The following is a 14443-nucleotide window of genomic DNA, read 5'->3' as shown; positions in this document are numbered from 1 at the left end:
TTAGCGAAATTGTGTCGCGAAGTTAGATAATTGTAGATGAAAAATTGAAAATCCGTAAAAAGGACTCTTTGACGGTAATGTTTAGTTATTAGCGTGCATCGTTGTTTGCTCTATAAAAACAGCGCGGAAAAGTACAACTTTGAATCGTTTTTGTTGCAGTGTCGCGTTAGGTAAACGAGTTTTCTAACAATAGAAAAACAGGTCTAGACCGTAGAAATATATTCATAGGTTTCCTCCTTTTACGAACAAATTACACGGTAATAAATATTTACGCGGTGTGGCTGCTACTATTAATTTCAATATTGAAATTTATGACTCACTGGGTAAATGATTCTTACAGTTCGGAGCGATTTATCGGTGGACAGGAAGTGTAATGAATGGTTTCAATAAAACACAGGTTGTTTTAGTTTATAATGAATAAGTAAACTAGTAAATATTTATTACAATAGGAACGATACGACTTGGTGTCTGAAACTAGAATTGGCGGGAAAATATTGCGAGTCGAGGATCGAAATTAACCTACTTAAATCGAAATAATTAATGTTGAATTGATATGATTTATGTATCGCGATGGGAACGATAGTATTGGGGCGAATAATAAGCATATTGAAAGGAATGTTTGTATCGACTATTTAAACTTATATACTTATTTCTACGTTTGTTACCATACTCGATCTTCGTTCTATTTAGAAATTCACGCTGTACCAGCACGAGTCGTTTGTAGATAAATTAATACAGCTGCGAGCCATTTAGAGATAAATTAATGCAGCTGTAGGTTCGTAGACTAGTAAAAGCTGTTGATGTAGCTGGATACTTGCACGTGGAATAATTGATGCAACGTGCGATCAAGCAAGTCGGTGTAATTAGCGGTATAAGACAGTTCGGTGAATTCAAAATGAACCACCAAGTACCACAATTGATAAAGTATCGGACGAAATGTTCAATTCGGATATAAATTTTGCAATTTACGAAACATTAAACGCGATACGATATATCTACCTGAATTTTTAATCGAAGAACTTTCATAATTTACTCTGAATCAAATTAAATACGATACATTGAACAAAATTTTTAATTCGGGAATAAATTTGACAATTTTTAAAACGACTTATAATATACTAAGTATATAATTGAAAAATTGGTTCAACGAGTTTTTTCACGTAAAATTGTACATTGCACGTGAAAAGATTACAATTAATTTTCATAAAATGATCAATGCACAAGTCACAACTTGTACTCGTCGCTGTGAAAATAGTTCTATGTACTTGCAAGTCTTTAGAGACGAGCGAACACAATGATAAATAAAGATCGATAAAATCGTAGATTACTACGTACTTAATCAAATGTTTCTTTACTCTGTAGACAAATTATAACTGCAGGTGTTTCTTAGAAAAACTTACTGCGACTAAGACACTATAGTCGATCTCATTAAAGCTACATTTACATCGAAATGTATTAAAAATTTTATCCGTTAAAAAATTATCTGTACCGGTGGATTGTTCCGGTGAAAAATGGCCATGGTTGCGGTTCATTCGCAGAAAAATTCTGCATTCACTCGTGGAGAAACTGTTGCAACTACGAAACGTTGCAGAAAGTAGTCGTTGCAAATCGCAGTAGTAGATAAGTCGGGTACAAATCGCGGTCGAGAGAAGGACAGTGAAACGTACAGTCGCAGAACGAGAAAAAAAGAAAGAAAAGAAAGAAAAAAAAAAAAGTACAAACCACTGTTCGTATCCGTACCACTTATCCGCGTCATTATTCGTACGCTTATCTCTCAAAATAAGAAACGCTGTGAAACGGTACGGTCGTTGCATGTACGTCTCACTACTACCCTGTAATTTCCATAAATTATAACTTCTTATTAAACGGTACGATTGCACCACTGTCGTTTCGTGGTAAAATTGAAATGGCCTTCGGGAGAAAGGATAGAAACGTTTTACGCGGATACGAGAAAACGGAAGTGCAACGAACACGATTTAAATGCACATATACGTACGTATTTGTTTGTACGTGATTTTATCTGCGGTCACGATTAATCGCGTCGTTCGAGGGCAGAATCATTAACCAATCCACCTAAACGCTTGCTGAATTAAAAAAAAAAACCTATATAACGACAGTGTATTTCATGTCGTCCGCGTGAATTACATTCACGAAAATATTGCTGTTGAATTGTTCTTCGATTTTAATGGCCAATCGTAACAGTGAAAATTAATTTCCGTATTTATAATGGAAATATTCTTCTTAAATTTGTATATTATCCAGAGAAGAATACAGCAAAATCTATGGATTGTAGATGGTACAGAAACGGTTGAAATTGAAATTGAATCAAAAGATGTTCTATTTAATGGAAAAGATAATTTCCCTAAAAAAAGTTTCTGCGTTTACTCTATAAGTAAACAGTGAACCCTGGTTTTTGTGCTTGTAGATAAAAATTGAAGTTCTTTTCAGAGCGTAGATAAACGATCAGTTGTAAACAAGGGTGTCTTCGATCAAAGGGAGTGTTCATTTCACACACGAGCAAACAAATCGTGATTCGCTGTTTGTTTGTACGACGATGTAATCCTTGGGTTTGGGGAAACATTTCTTCGAGGTACTGCTGTCCGATTAATCACGAACGGATCTTCGTATTACCTCGAGGAAAATTAACTACCGAATTCACTTACACGAAATTGAACCGTGTACTTGATTTCAAAGTAGAAAAAAAAAAATCTCTCAACGCTCCATCGAGCAGTTTACCTTCGTCGAATGAACTTTTTCCAAACTCGATGGTCGATAACTTTCGGAGAAATCCTTCGTGAGTTCGTGTTAATTAACCGATCCGAGATTCAACGTATTACGGAAAACTTGGTCGCATTGGCGAGGCGCGTTTCCGGGAATATGCAAAACACTTGGACTCTTTCCGAGTTTCGCTGGCATTTGGCCAAGTTGTTATCCGATGACCCGGCAGAAGCATAAAACGCGTTCAAAAGTCGAAGAAAGTAGAACGAACGACTTAACTCGGCAATCTTGTTGAAAAATCTGCGGTAAACAAAAGGAAAAGCGAGCACCACCGCAACCAGGGGCGTAAGAATCTCTTCGTTTCTGGGAAGAAGACGCGAGGTAGGAGAATGTGACGAATTTCCATAATATCGAGTCATTCCACGGATCTTTGTTGAAGATTGATCCAAGTAGGTCGTGGCAACAGGTCAGTATTTTTTATTAAACGTGCCTCTTTCGTGCCTGAAAGATCGAGGTAATGTAAATTATCTTGTATTGCTTCTGTCCTCGTTAAGTGCAACATCGTCTCAAATAAAATTGAAATATTGAATAATTACGAAATATATAAAAATAAATAGCCGACTGAAGTTGGTACGACCTCGTTTTTCGCAATCGAAATAAAACGGGGAATAATTTGAAGTTTCAAATAATGGAGTCGTTTCATTATTTTTTTACTTCGAGTAGTAGCGAAGGAAAACGAATAATACTCTTTGATATTTTAATGAGGATTCATACTAAAATCATCGTACGATTAGAATATTCGCGTTGAACGGTTAATGAATTTTTGTTTGGATTTTGTAACCCTCTAGATGTCACAATTCACATACAGTGTAAGCACTGTGCGGAAATCCAACAATTGTATTTATTAAGTATACTCGATGAACGCCCATGGGCGTTCACCGCACGCCCTGCACTGTTCGATTGCTCGTAAATACCTATAACACTAAAATGGTTAATATTAGTTGCTGTGGACGTTAGAGATTCTTATAATTTAATTTAAAAATAGTGTTTCCCTTTGGAGTAAGTGGATACATCGTTCAGTCGAATTTGATCAGCATTAATAGGATTAATATTAATCTCTTTGAACGTTAGAAATTCTTATAATTTATTTTATAAATGGTGTTTGGGTCTTACGTTGGTCGCTACATCATTGATTCGAACACACGTGGTGATGCCTCCCAGTATCAAACTCAGCTGAATACCTTTCACCTGAGCAATGTCACGAGAGATTCTCGTTGTCGATTCTGGAGTCAGTCGATGATTTTCACTCGCGGCACAGGCAACTTTTGCTACCGGAACGGCCTCTTCATTGCCTCGTTCCATACTGTCACTTAAACGCATCTCTTTCAACGATTCAATTAACGTCACAAACTTCTCGAACGTACGAAATCGTTTAAATACTTTCCTGTAAGAAATGTGAAGTACGTTGTTCTATTTTAAAATAGAACCGAAGTGAGTTATTAATTCAAACACTTTAAATAACTATTTCTGTAGTATTGTGCGAGAAATGTGAGTGAATATAGTGAAGTGACGATCTTGCGAGAGAATTTTACGAATTATTTCCCACCTGAGGAGTCGTAAATATTATTAAAACGTGGTAAATATTATTAATTAAAAATTGTACGGATCGAGGACAATTTAAAAGTATTCTCGAAATATTTTTATTCCATTGATACATTCAAATTATTCTTTTTTAATTTTTTTACTCGCACTTGTATATTCGAAAATTGAAATTCAAAGTTCTTCGAGTATATCGACGTTAAATTTGAACAATGCCTTGTTTTTAACGATATTTTACGATAAATCGTTCTCGATATTATTTTTCAAGCCTCGTGGCTGAATTAAAGAGATTATTTTCTATTCATTAACTTCGCTAAAATTTCACTGCCTCCTTTGTTCAACCGGTCGATCGCTTCGCGTGAACGATCACTCGCGACACAATGTTTAACGTTTTAATTAGTTCTGTTGGCGATAGGCGGGTTCTCCGGTTACTGAAGCCGCGCCTTGATTTCTCCTCGTGTGTTGCGCTCAGCTGTTCACGAATCTGTCACGACCACTGTCGTACACCTGCACCGTTGCGAAAACTGTCACGCGTACAATCTATCGTTGCTCCACTTATAAACTAATTTGCATAATTTTCTATATCTCGAGAACCAATGATATTCGCTTCGAACGTTAATCGTCGTATTTTGAACGAGCCGGTTCGAGCACACGGGGCTATAGAATCTAGGCATAATTAATCACAAAATATTTATTCTGCGTTAGTCTCGAGTTTTGATTGAACTTTAATACAACAATATGATCGATCGTATAATTTTACGATCAATATGAAATATCGATGCTATTTAGTTTAAGCTAAATAAAAGAGCTGTGGACTCTAGGTGTAATCAATCACAAAATATTTATTGTACATTAGTCTCACGTTTTAATTGAACTTTAATGTAACAATCTGATTAATCGTGTAATGCTATTGTCTGTGTGAATTATTGAAGTCCTCTAGTTAAGGCTGAGGAAAAATTTCTAATTAGTTTCGAATCGGCTCATTTTTTTAATCGCTCTACGTGGAAATTTTGCCTCGGTGATCGTTCCAGATATAAAGCGGTTGTGTTTGTGTAAATAGTACAATCGACGATAAATATTGACAATGACAGATAAAAGTTCACAATCTTTGTGTTGGTGAAATACTTCCTCCAGGCAGTAACCGTGTATGAAATGCTAGAATACTATGTTATATCGTTATCTTTCGGATAGTTGCTATATTAGAATTTATGAAAATTATTTTTATTCTTACAATTTATATTCAGTTAGCTTCCGTCTCTATATATCTGAATGTAAACTCTCCTGAGACAGCGTAGAGCTACATTTTTAGTTTACTTTGGCTTCTCATACCGTATCGGATAGTTATATATAGACTTGTGAGAGGGACTGTACACTAACCGACATGAATTCGTTCCGTCATAGGGGCAAGTGACTCGGTTCACGTTACCCCTTCTCCTTCGCGCCACACTCCTCGCTCTCGCGAGGACGCTTGCGCGAAATAGATGCGCAAAATCATTATACCACTGACCACGTGACGGAGCGGCTCGAACCATTAAAAGCGTTTAACCTGCACGCGGCACGAATCAGTGCCATTAGATGCGTACCTGTCTCTCGTGCACATTGTTCAAATAACATATACACGTTTCTTCGTTACATCGATACTTTATTACAAATTTTAAACGTTACAAAAATATCATACAACGATTCAATTTGTACAATAGATTCCGCAGAGGTTAGGTGTTTTTTAATGCTCGAGCGCTACTCTATCGAGCAAAGATCAATCAACTCCTCGCGAATCCTTCTCGTCGGATGTGTACACTGCTGAACACAAAACATGGTGATCGATGACTTAGGTTCTACCAATGGGAAGTCTTTTCACTTCTATAACGTATGTCTGAAATTGTAGTCCAGTAGATTATTCCAGCACCTCGAGGAGTAAAAACGTTCACTTCTAGATCGCCCACTCTGTTTCCTTAATCCTTAAACTACGAGTCAAACTCGTGGTACACGACCTAGTTCAACACACCATAGTTTCACCGTCTCAAACACCATACTATACCATAGTTCCTATTATTTATACATACCAAATGGAAAATATCACAGTTTATCCACATAAATGACTAAAGCTTGAATAGTTTAAGAGAAAACATATAGATTCACTTCAATACCACCAGAAGCTCGATCCACCATACCTAAAGAGTGTCCTCAACCAACCACGTCTATGACTTTAGCCCTCACAAGTTTCGTGCGTACACCCAACAGATGTTCATAACAGGTCCCATCGTTCAACGACCATACTATACCATAGTTTCTATTAGTATTTATACATACCAAATGCAAAATATCACAGTTTATCCATGCAAATGACTAAAGCTTGAATAGTTTAAGAGAAAACATACATTCAGAAAATAGTATATATTATACTTCAACACCACCAGAAGCTCGATCCACCATACCCAGAGTGTCCTCGACCAACCACGTCTACGACTTTAGCCCCGGACAAGTTCCGTGCGTACACCCAACAGGTGTTCGTAACAGATCCCATCGTTCGATGACATTTCAATGAAACCCCATTATTCGCAAACGACCCAGTAATACCACCGAAACGATTCGAATCGTGTCCACGAAAGCCCAATTCCGTTCACGTATCGGCAGCCACGCGACGCGCATTCTCACCGAAGCATCGTCTCTTCGTTGGCAGAATTTCTTCTCGAAGAGGTCGTTCCGCTCGAACCCGCTGAAGAGGACGAAAAGCGTGACGAAGCTCGAGCGACAGAAGCAACGCGGCGCCGGACTTCGGGGTTGCCGTTCACACGAGTCCCTCCTCTGCGGACAGGCGGTGACCTCGATGGACCTCGCGGCCGTGACACCGCTGCATCCGAGCCTGCTTGGCAGACCTCACTGCTTCCAGGTCACGCCCAGCACCGGTGGGCCCAAGTATTTCAGTTGCAGGACCGCTCACGAACGGGACCAGTGGTTACACAGGTTGGTACCGTTCCTCTGTTTCTTCTTTTTCTTCGTCGATGAATTGCCGGGAGGAGAGTCAGTCGGGTGGTACTCGAGACACCGCCGACGAATCTGTACGAGCCTTGTTATAAGTGCCAAGTCATCCAGACATTGTGTCGAGAGAATAGATACCCGTTTTGACCCACATCGCGTTTACTTAACTACGCGCGACCTGGGGATCAGTGAGTAATTGCTCTCGCTACGATTGAACCGGATACAATTTTACCGAAATTTGGATCAAGTTTTCATACAATGTTACCGAAATTTGGATCAAGTTTTCATACAATGTTACTGAAATTTGGATAAAATTTTCCTACAATGTTACCGAAATTTGGATAAAGTTCTCCTACAATGTTACCGAAATTTGGATAAAGTTCTCCTACAGTTAGGAAAACTTACACTCGACCGTTTTCAATCTACCTCTAACCCTTTCGATGCGATTTGGTAACCGTGGAGATAACGTGACACGTTTGAAGAAAGTTGCGTATCGATGAGAAATTTTAACAAACGACTGTAATCACCCATAGGATACAATGAGTGTACAACGATGGGCGATTATAGTCAACGTTGGTATCGAAAGGGTTAAGTAGATACGTGATAATCGGTCAAACTTCCAATTTCTATTTTTTTTTTTAATTGAACCATTTTCTTGATACAAACTAATATTTTCCTCACCTCTGCCAAGTAATCTGATCTCGTCGAACCTAATTAAACAGTAGTACCAACATGTATCCACCAACAGAACATAATCCACTCCAATAGAGTGTTCCGATCCCCACGTGTTTACTCACGGATTAAATATCCTTTCCAACGATTCGAATAACTTTGCAACGGGTATTAATTTCAGTCCAGGTTCCGCGGGATACCACTTATCGTCGGGACTAATTGACGTCGGAGTGTTGAGAATCATTATGGTAAATTTAACGATGCACGTGAAGCAAAGTTTCCATTCTGTTCCAGCCACCGACTCTTTCTACGTTTCCCTTCAGACATTGCTTCGTTCAGAGTTTCACATCTGTCGAATCTCTTCAGTGTGTAACAGCAACACGTGAATGACTTTCACAGTTTCTAATCTCTTTGTACCTTCGAAAACAGTTTAAGGAAGTCTGTTCAACCCGACGCAGAGCAGACACGACGAACGGACAATTCCCTGCAAATTTGGTTACTGGAGGCCAAAGGGGTGCCGGCGAAGAAGCGTTATTTTTGCGAGGTGTGTTTGGACAGCACCTTGTACGCGAGAACCACCGCGAAATTGAAGGCGGACCTTTGTTTCTGGGGCGAGCACTTCGATTTCCATCATTTGCCTTCCGTCAACACCATACAAGTGAATCTGTACAGAGAGGCTGATCGGAAGAAGAAAAGGGACAAGAATGTTCTAATCGGTAAGACGCGTATAGATAAGCGAAATTGTTTTCGGGGCGTGAACTTTTTTGATAAGTGAAGCACACAATGATAAACCCGAATTGTTTTCGTATACCGTGTAGACTGGTTCATAAATCTTGGTGTATTTCACTGTGCGAAATTTTCACGAAAAATAAGGATACGTAAACAATGTCAGCGTAGACACTCTTAGCGCTTAATTAAATCCAACCAAGTGACCGTTCAAGTTCAAACGATCGTTGAACCGAGATAAGGTAACCTGTTGATATCTTTCGGTTAAAAGTTAATCGGAAGAAAATTCTTACGATTGGAATTTGCTCTGATCGAAAGGCACATCAAAAGTGCTGTTACGAAGACGAACAATATTTATAGTAGAATTTATTCACAGACTTTCGATCTAAAAAGGGAGGAACGAATTTAAGAAAATCTCAATTTTCCTTTCAGGTTCCGTCAGCATACCCGTGCACATTGTGACGTCACGTTATCTGACAGAGAAATGGTACCCCGTGGTGGGTGATAAAGGTCCTTTGAAGGAGCCCCCAGCGTTGAGGGTGAAATGTCGCTTCCAGTCTGTAGACATATTACCCGTTCAGGTATACCAGGAGTTCCTGGAATACTTGAAGACCGACTACAAGCCTTTGTGCGAGAAATTAGAGCCGGCGATTGGCGTGAAAGCGAAAGAGGACATCGCCACGGCTTTGGTAGCAGTCATGCAACGGGAAAAGAAAGCGCCTCAGTTTCTCGCTGACTTGGTTATGATGGATATACACAGAATAGGTAAGTTCCGTGAACCATAGATGCTTCACGAATACTGGGTTCGAGGAGAAAGATTCAAATAACTCTCCGGATAGCCGAGGATCTTCCACGATAAAAAAATTCTCTCTCTGGTTACAGTTACAATGTTCGAAAAACTTCTCTGTATATTTGGCAGGTGGTTCCTAATCAAAAATTAGGTTAAATACCCTATGAAGATATCGGAGGTTAGGTAGCCTCATGGTAGCTACCATTAGCTACCCTATGGAGGTTTCTCATCCATCATCGAGATAAGGGTTCATTAGTCGTGACGTCAAGTGTGATCTTAGGTACTGGCCGTAAAGCCACAGACTTTCTAGGATGATCAGAGTCTACCACCACGTTCTGACCAGTTACCGCGTTAAAAAGAAGACTACGTCCAGAATAGACTCACCGTGTAGTAATTAATAATATATTTAGACCATTAGCTCCTAGCTTCGAGCAAGTGGTCTTTCAGCTTTAGCTTTATTCGCGTCGGGGATCCACGCAAATATCGCGCATCAACGGAACAGGTTCACCGGAGAGAGTTAACCGCTTTGATCCTGTATAAAGATATTTTTACTCGAACCCGGTAAACCTTCTTTTTTTTTTTCGTCCGCGGAGGAGAAGCTTCTCCCGACGGAATCGTCTTCGTCCACTCATCGATGGCAAATATTGAATTTCAGACGACGAGAGGCTCACCTTTCGAGGAAATTCCTTAGCCACGAAGGCGATGGAGGCCTACCTGAAGTTGACGGGCGATAGGTACCTGCAGGAGACCTTGGGAGCTGTCGTGAGGGGCGCGGTCGAGGGTGGCGACTGCGAAGTGGACCCGCTGAAGGTCGCCTCGGTGGCAGCTCTCTACAAACAACAACAGAATCTACGGAACGCAGTCGAACTCGCCTGGAGCAGGATACTGGCCAGCCATGCACACTTTCCTCTCGAGTTGCGCGAGTGCTTCCGTATATTTCGCGAGCGGTTAGCCGACATGGGTCGGGAGGACATTGCTGACAATCTGATCTCCGCATCTATATTTCTCAGATTCCTTTGTCCCGCCATACTGAGCCCGTCTCTCTTCAACATTACACACGGTGAGTCGAAAGCTCAAAATGTTGCATGGTTTTTATGGAACCAGGTGATCCTACGGTTTTCTAAACGTCCAACGTGAAAGAAAAATGGTCGTGTTTGCTGTTTGAACGGTCTGTCTGTTGCGTGGCTGGCAGAAGAGTCGATTTTGAAGACTTCTTAGGGTTAATTCCTCTGTAAAGATGAGGATTTAACTGTAGGATCAAAACACGTCGTAGAAAGCATCAAAATCTGATCAACTTTTTTTTTTCATCGAGAATTCCTTTTATATTTGTGAACGAAATAGCTAAGTGATGAGATATATTAGTTTTACGACCTTTGGTAAATGTTGAAGCCCTTTAGTTGGAAAAAGTCTTGTCAAAGGATCTGTCTTACGATCTTTATCCGAGTTATGGTATCGTTCGAAGCGAATGATTTCCAGTTTCAAGAAATCGGGAAATTTATGCGAGCTGTGCAGTGTTACGCAATACGGGTTTTGAACGATAAAATGAGTTGTGGTATTTTTTATGACTGATGCGGATGCAACAGACCAGAAATAGAATTTATCATTTCCGCGTTTCGTTTTATCCCGTTGACAGCGCAGGATTGCGCGAGCTACCAATTACAGCAAAAACGTGGCCACGTGAAATAAAAATAGAAACAAACGATAAGTATCAATGACGATTAGTCATTGCTGCCGGGGTTAACGCATAACGGGCTTGAAACTTGAAAGCATGGAAATGGAAAGGGTTGTTGGTATTTCTTTGCAGAATATCCGAACGAAAAGGCAGCGAGGAACCTCACCCTCGTGGCGAAAACGCTTCAAACGCTTGCAAACTTCACCAGATTCCAAGGAAAGGAGAACTTCATGGAATTCATGAACGATCTCCTGGAGCGCGAAGCTCCGTCCATGAAAAACTTCCTCCAGCTGATCAGCGTACGTATCAGTAGGATTGTTCCTGTATCGTTCACCGTTTCCACGTTCGAAATGTCTTATCGTTGTTAAATTTCACTTTCTCAGAGCCCATTACCAAAGGACGCTCCTGCCAACAATTCCTTAGAATTCGACGGCTACATAGACCTGGGAAAGCAGTTGTCTCTATTGCACGCGCTTCTGCGAGAAAGTTTAGTCACGATAGCTTCGTCGTCGTCGCCACTGCCCCCACCTAGGCTGCCAGAGATCTTGGAAAGGATCTCGCTGGCCCTGGATCAACCGGGACCGAGTCCAGTGCCTGCTTCCCATCGTTACCAGAACTTGCAGAACAATATCTTCCGTTACAACGATCCCACGATCGCGAACAGCAACACGAATCTATCCGTGTCGGCGACGTCGACGCTGAGCAACCACAGCACCCTGAACGGAACGATCAGGGACAGCAACGAGGTACTGCAATCGAACACGTTGGGCCACAACAGTTCCCGTAGCCCGAACGTTGCACGAGCTGCCACTCTGCCTCGCAACGCGTACATGCCAACCAACGGGAAGCTCCAGCTTCAAATCACCACCGACGATTACCCTCTCGAACCGCCAGCCTTCGTGTCGCGTTCACCGACACCGATAGTGCGACAGCACAGGGCAATCGGATCCAATAGAACCGGCGCGGGTTACAGACTGACAGCCAGCGCGAGCCTGGCGAACGTTAATCACTGCCAGACGCATCCCACCAGCCCCACACGGTCGGAAAGTCACAGCAACCTGAAGGACTCGAATTACAACATCACCGGCACGCAAAACAATCAGTCGAACATTTGCACGATCGTTGCCCAACAACAGCAACAGCAACAGAATCATCGACACAACATCGCGCGACTGCAGAACATGGACATCCACGACAGGGAGGACAACTACAATCACAACAACTACAACGTCTCGAGATCGGCGAGCAGAAATCACTGCAACAAAGAGGAGAACGCGAATCAAACCCAGCATCAGAATTACAACAACGTGTCGAAGACCACCGTGAACGCGAACGTCGTGGTGAACCCCTCGTCGAACCTAACCCTCTCCATCAATCATCAGCCCAACAACAATTACAACAACACCAAGACCAGCAACACCACCGCCAACGGTAATCTCGACGAGCTCTCGGATCTGCTCAGGTACGCCGATGACGAGGTCTCGGAATCCAAGTCCCAGAAGGGATCACAGATATCGATCTCCCAGTTGAGCAACGTCGCCTCGTCCGGCTATCAGAGCTTCGCTGCTTACAGCCAAAGCTCCAGTCCCGTGGATCTCAGCAGCAACAACGCAAACGCGCACATACTCAGCGCTGCACCTCTCGCGTTCGCCAATCCCGTTTACCACATGGAACCGAACCACGGGAGAAGCGGCAGAAGGGGTAGCAGTAGTTCCGAGGAGAGGGAAGGAAGCGGCGGTGGCGTCGAGGGTGTCAGAGGCGTTGATCTGAGTCCGTCGCCCCCGCCCCAGAATAACGTCAGGAATCTACAGAGGAACAGCCAGAACCAGTGGAGGCAAACCAATCAGACGCACAGGAATAACTCGGAACAGAATCAAAATGTCTGTTGCACGAAGCTCAGGAGAAGATTATCGCTGGACTCGACGCGAGATCTCTCGGATACCAGCGAAGAGGAGAGCTGCACCACCAGGAGGAGCAAGTCGCGTAGTCACCGTAGCATCGATCAGGTAGCGATGCGTACACATGTTTATAATTATACCGAACACTCGGTTTCTTCGATGACGAATAACGATATTTCAATTTCTCGATTGTGTTGAAAATAGAGTGCTAGGTTAGTTACACGTAGTGGTCCTCGTAGGGAAGAATTCTTTAATAATTTAACGCGTTATAAATTGTAACTATAAACCGTGGACCTTGAACTCTTTTGTTTCTAGTTTTGATTTTAGTAATTCTACATCGATATCGTTTTGACTTTTCTTAAGCCGAACCATGCGTCTTTGTTGTGTAATAACATCGAAAATTAAAATAAAACTGAGTCTTCTTGAACTCATTGTATGTAGGATTGACCAGTCGATACTTAATTTGGTCACTCGTGTAGAAAGGATCTCCTAACAAACATTTTCTCTCTACTAAAAAATTGTGATAAATCTCTCCGAACAATACCTGAATGTATCGAAGAGTCTGGTCAAGTTCCAATCTTTCGAACAACAGAGACACATAAACCTGGAATCTGTTCGTCATCCTCGAGACCGAGTCCCGCGAAAAAGTATCCGTTCTTCCGCAGCCTAACGTTTCCAAAGTTGCAGCCGCCAGTCGAAACAGGAGAAACACCGACCGAAGCGTTCTTTGCTCCAAAGCGTTAAAAACCAAAGAGGAACTTCTAATTCTCGTAACTCTCTGTACATACTCGAATCTTCGTCGTTGTGAATAACAAGTTCCTCTTTTCCGCGTGGCTCTGACGTCGTTTCTCTGTCACTTCGTGTCACACGTCCAACGTGAACGTCTCACGTAGGATCCCTTCGTGGCCTCCTCTGTCTATCTACATATACATCTATCTCTCTTTCTCTCTTTCTTTTTCTCTGTTGTATGTGTCTTGTAACTAACAGCGCCAACGTCTCTTCGTTTCCAGTACGAAGTGGAAATCGAGAGGCTGCAGAGTAGCGTAGATCGACTGAGGGCCCGGTTAGGCGCAACCGAGGATACCGATATTGACGGCATTACACCGGATACCAAGATGAAGAGCATCATCTCCAGGTACTTAATCCTCATTAACGCGCCCGCTAACCCACCAACTGATTCTCTGCCTGAGTGTGGCCCCATCCGATCGCCCAACCCCGACCACCCAAAACCTGCTACCCTAACGAATAACCACTTATCTCCGCGTTTCACTCTCGAGGCCTTCCGTCATACTCAGTCACTTCAGATTCCATCCTCTCCTCACTTCTTCGTCGCGAGTCATTCGAACGCGCGTAGTCGAAGTAGAAGATACGTCGATTGAATTCGACGGT

General features: G+C 42.0%; 1 protein-coding gene across 14 annotated transcripts in view; it reads left to right on the top strand.

Moving 5' to 3' along the window:
- Window positions 1–14443, top strand: part of Raskol (Ras GTPase-activating protein raskol) — a 381465-nt gene that overhangs the window by 360049 nt on the left and 6973 nt on the right. For 12 of the 14 annotated variants that reach the window (XM_076327831.1, XM_076327830.1, XM_076327832.1 and 9 more), the window contains 7 exons: window positions 6998–7281; window positions 8398–8684; window positions 9127–9459; window positions 10140–10544; window positions 11289–11455; window positions 11540–13162; window positions 14065–14189. In XM_076327831.1, coding sequence (XP_076183946.1) covers window positions 6998–7281; window positions 8398–8684; window positions 9127–9459; window positions 10140–10544; window positions 11289–11455; window positions 11540–13162; window positions 14065–14189 — 3224 coding nt within the window. The remainder of the gene's footprint in view (window positions 1–6997; window positions 7282–8397; window positions 8685–9126; window positions 9460–10139; window positions 10545–11288; window positions 11456–11539; window positions 13163–14064; window positions 14190–14443) is intronic. The other 2 variants (XM_076327826.1, XM_076327827.1) reach the window with 2 other exon arrangements.

The sequence above is a fragment of the Ptiloglossa arizonensis genome, chromosome 2, assembly GCF_051014685.1.
Source record: "Ptiloglossa arizonensis isolate GNS036 chromosome 2, iyPtiAriz1_principal, whole genome shotgun sequence".
NCBI classification, from domain to species: domain Eukaryota; kingdom Metazoa; phylum Arthropoda; class Insecta; order Hymenoptera; family Colletidae; genus Ptiloglossa; species Ptiloglossa arizonensis.
This window is presented reverse-complemented; position numbering and strand designations above follow the sequence as displayed.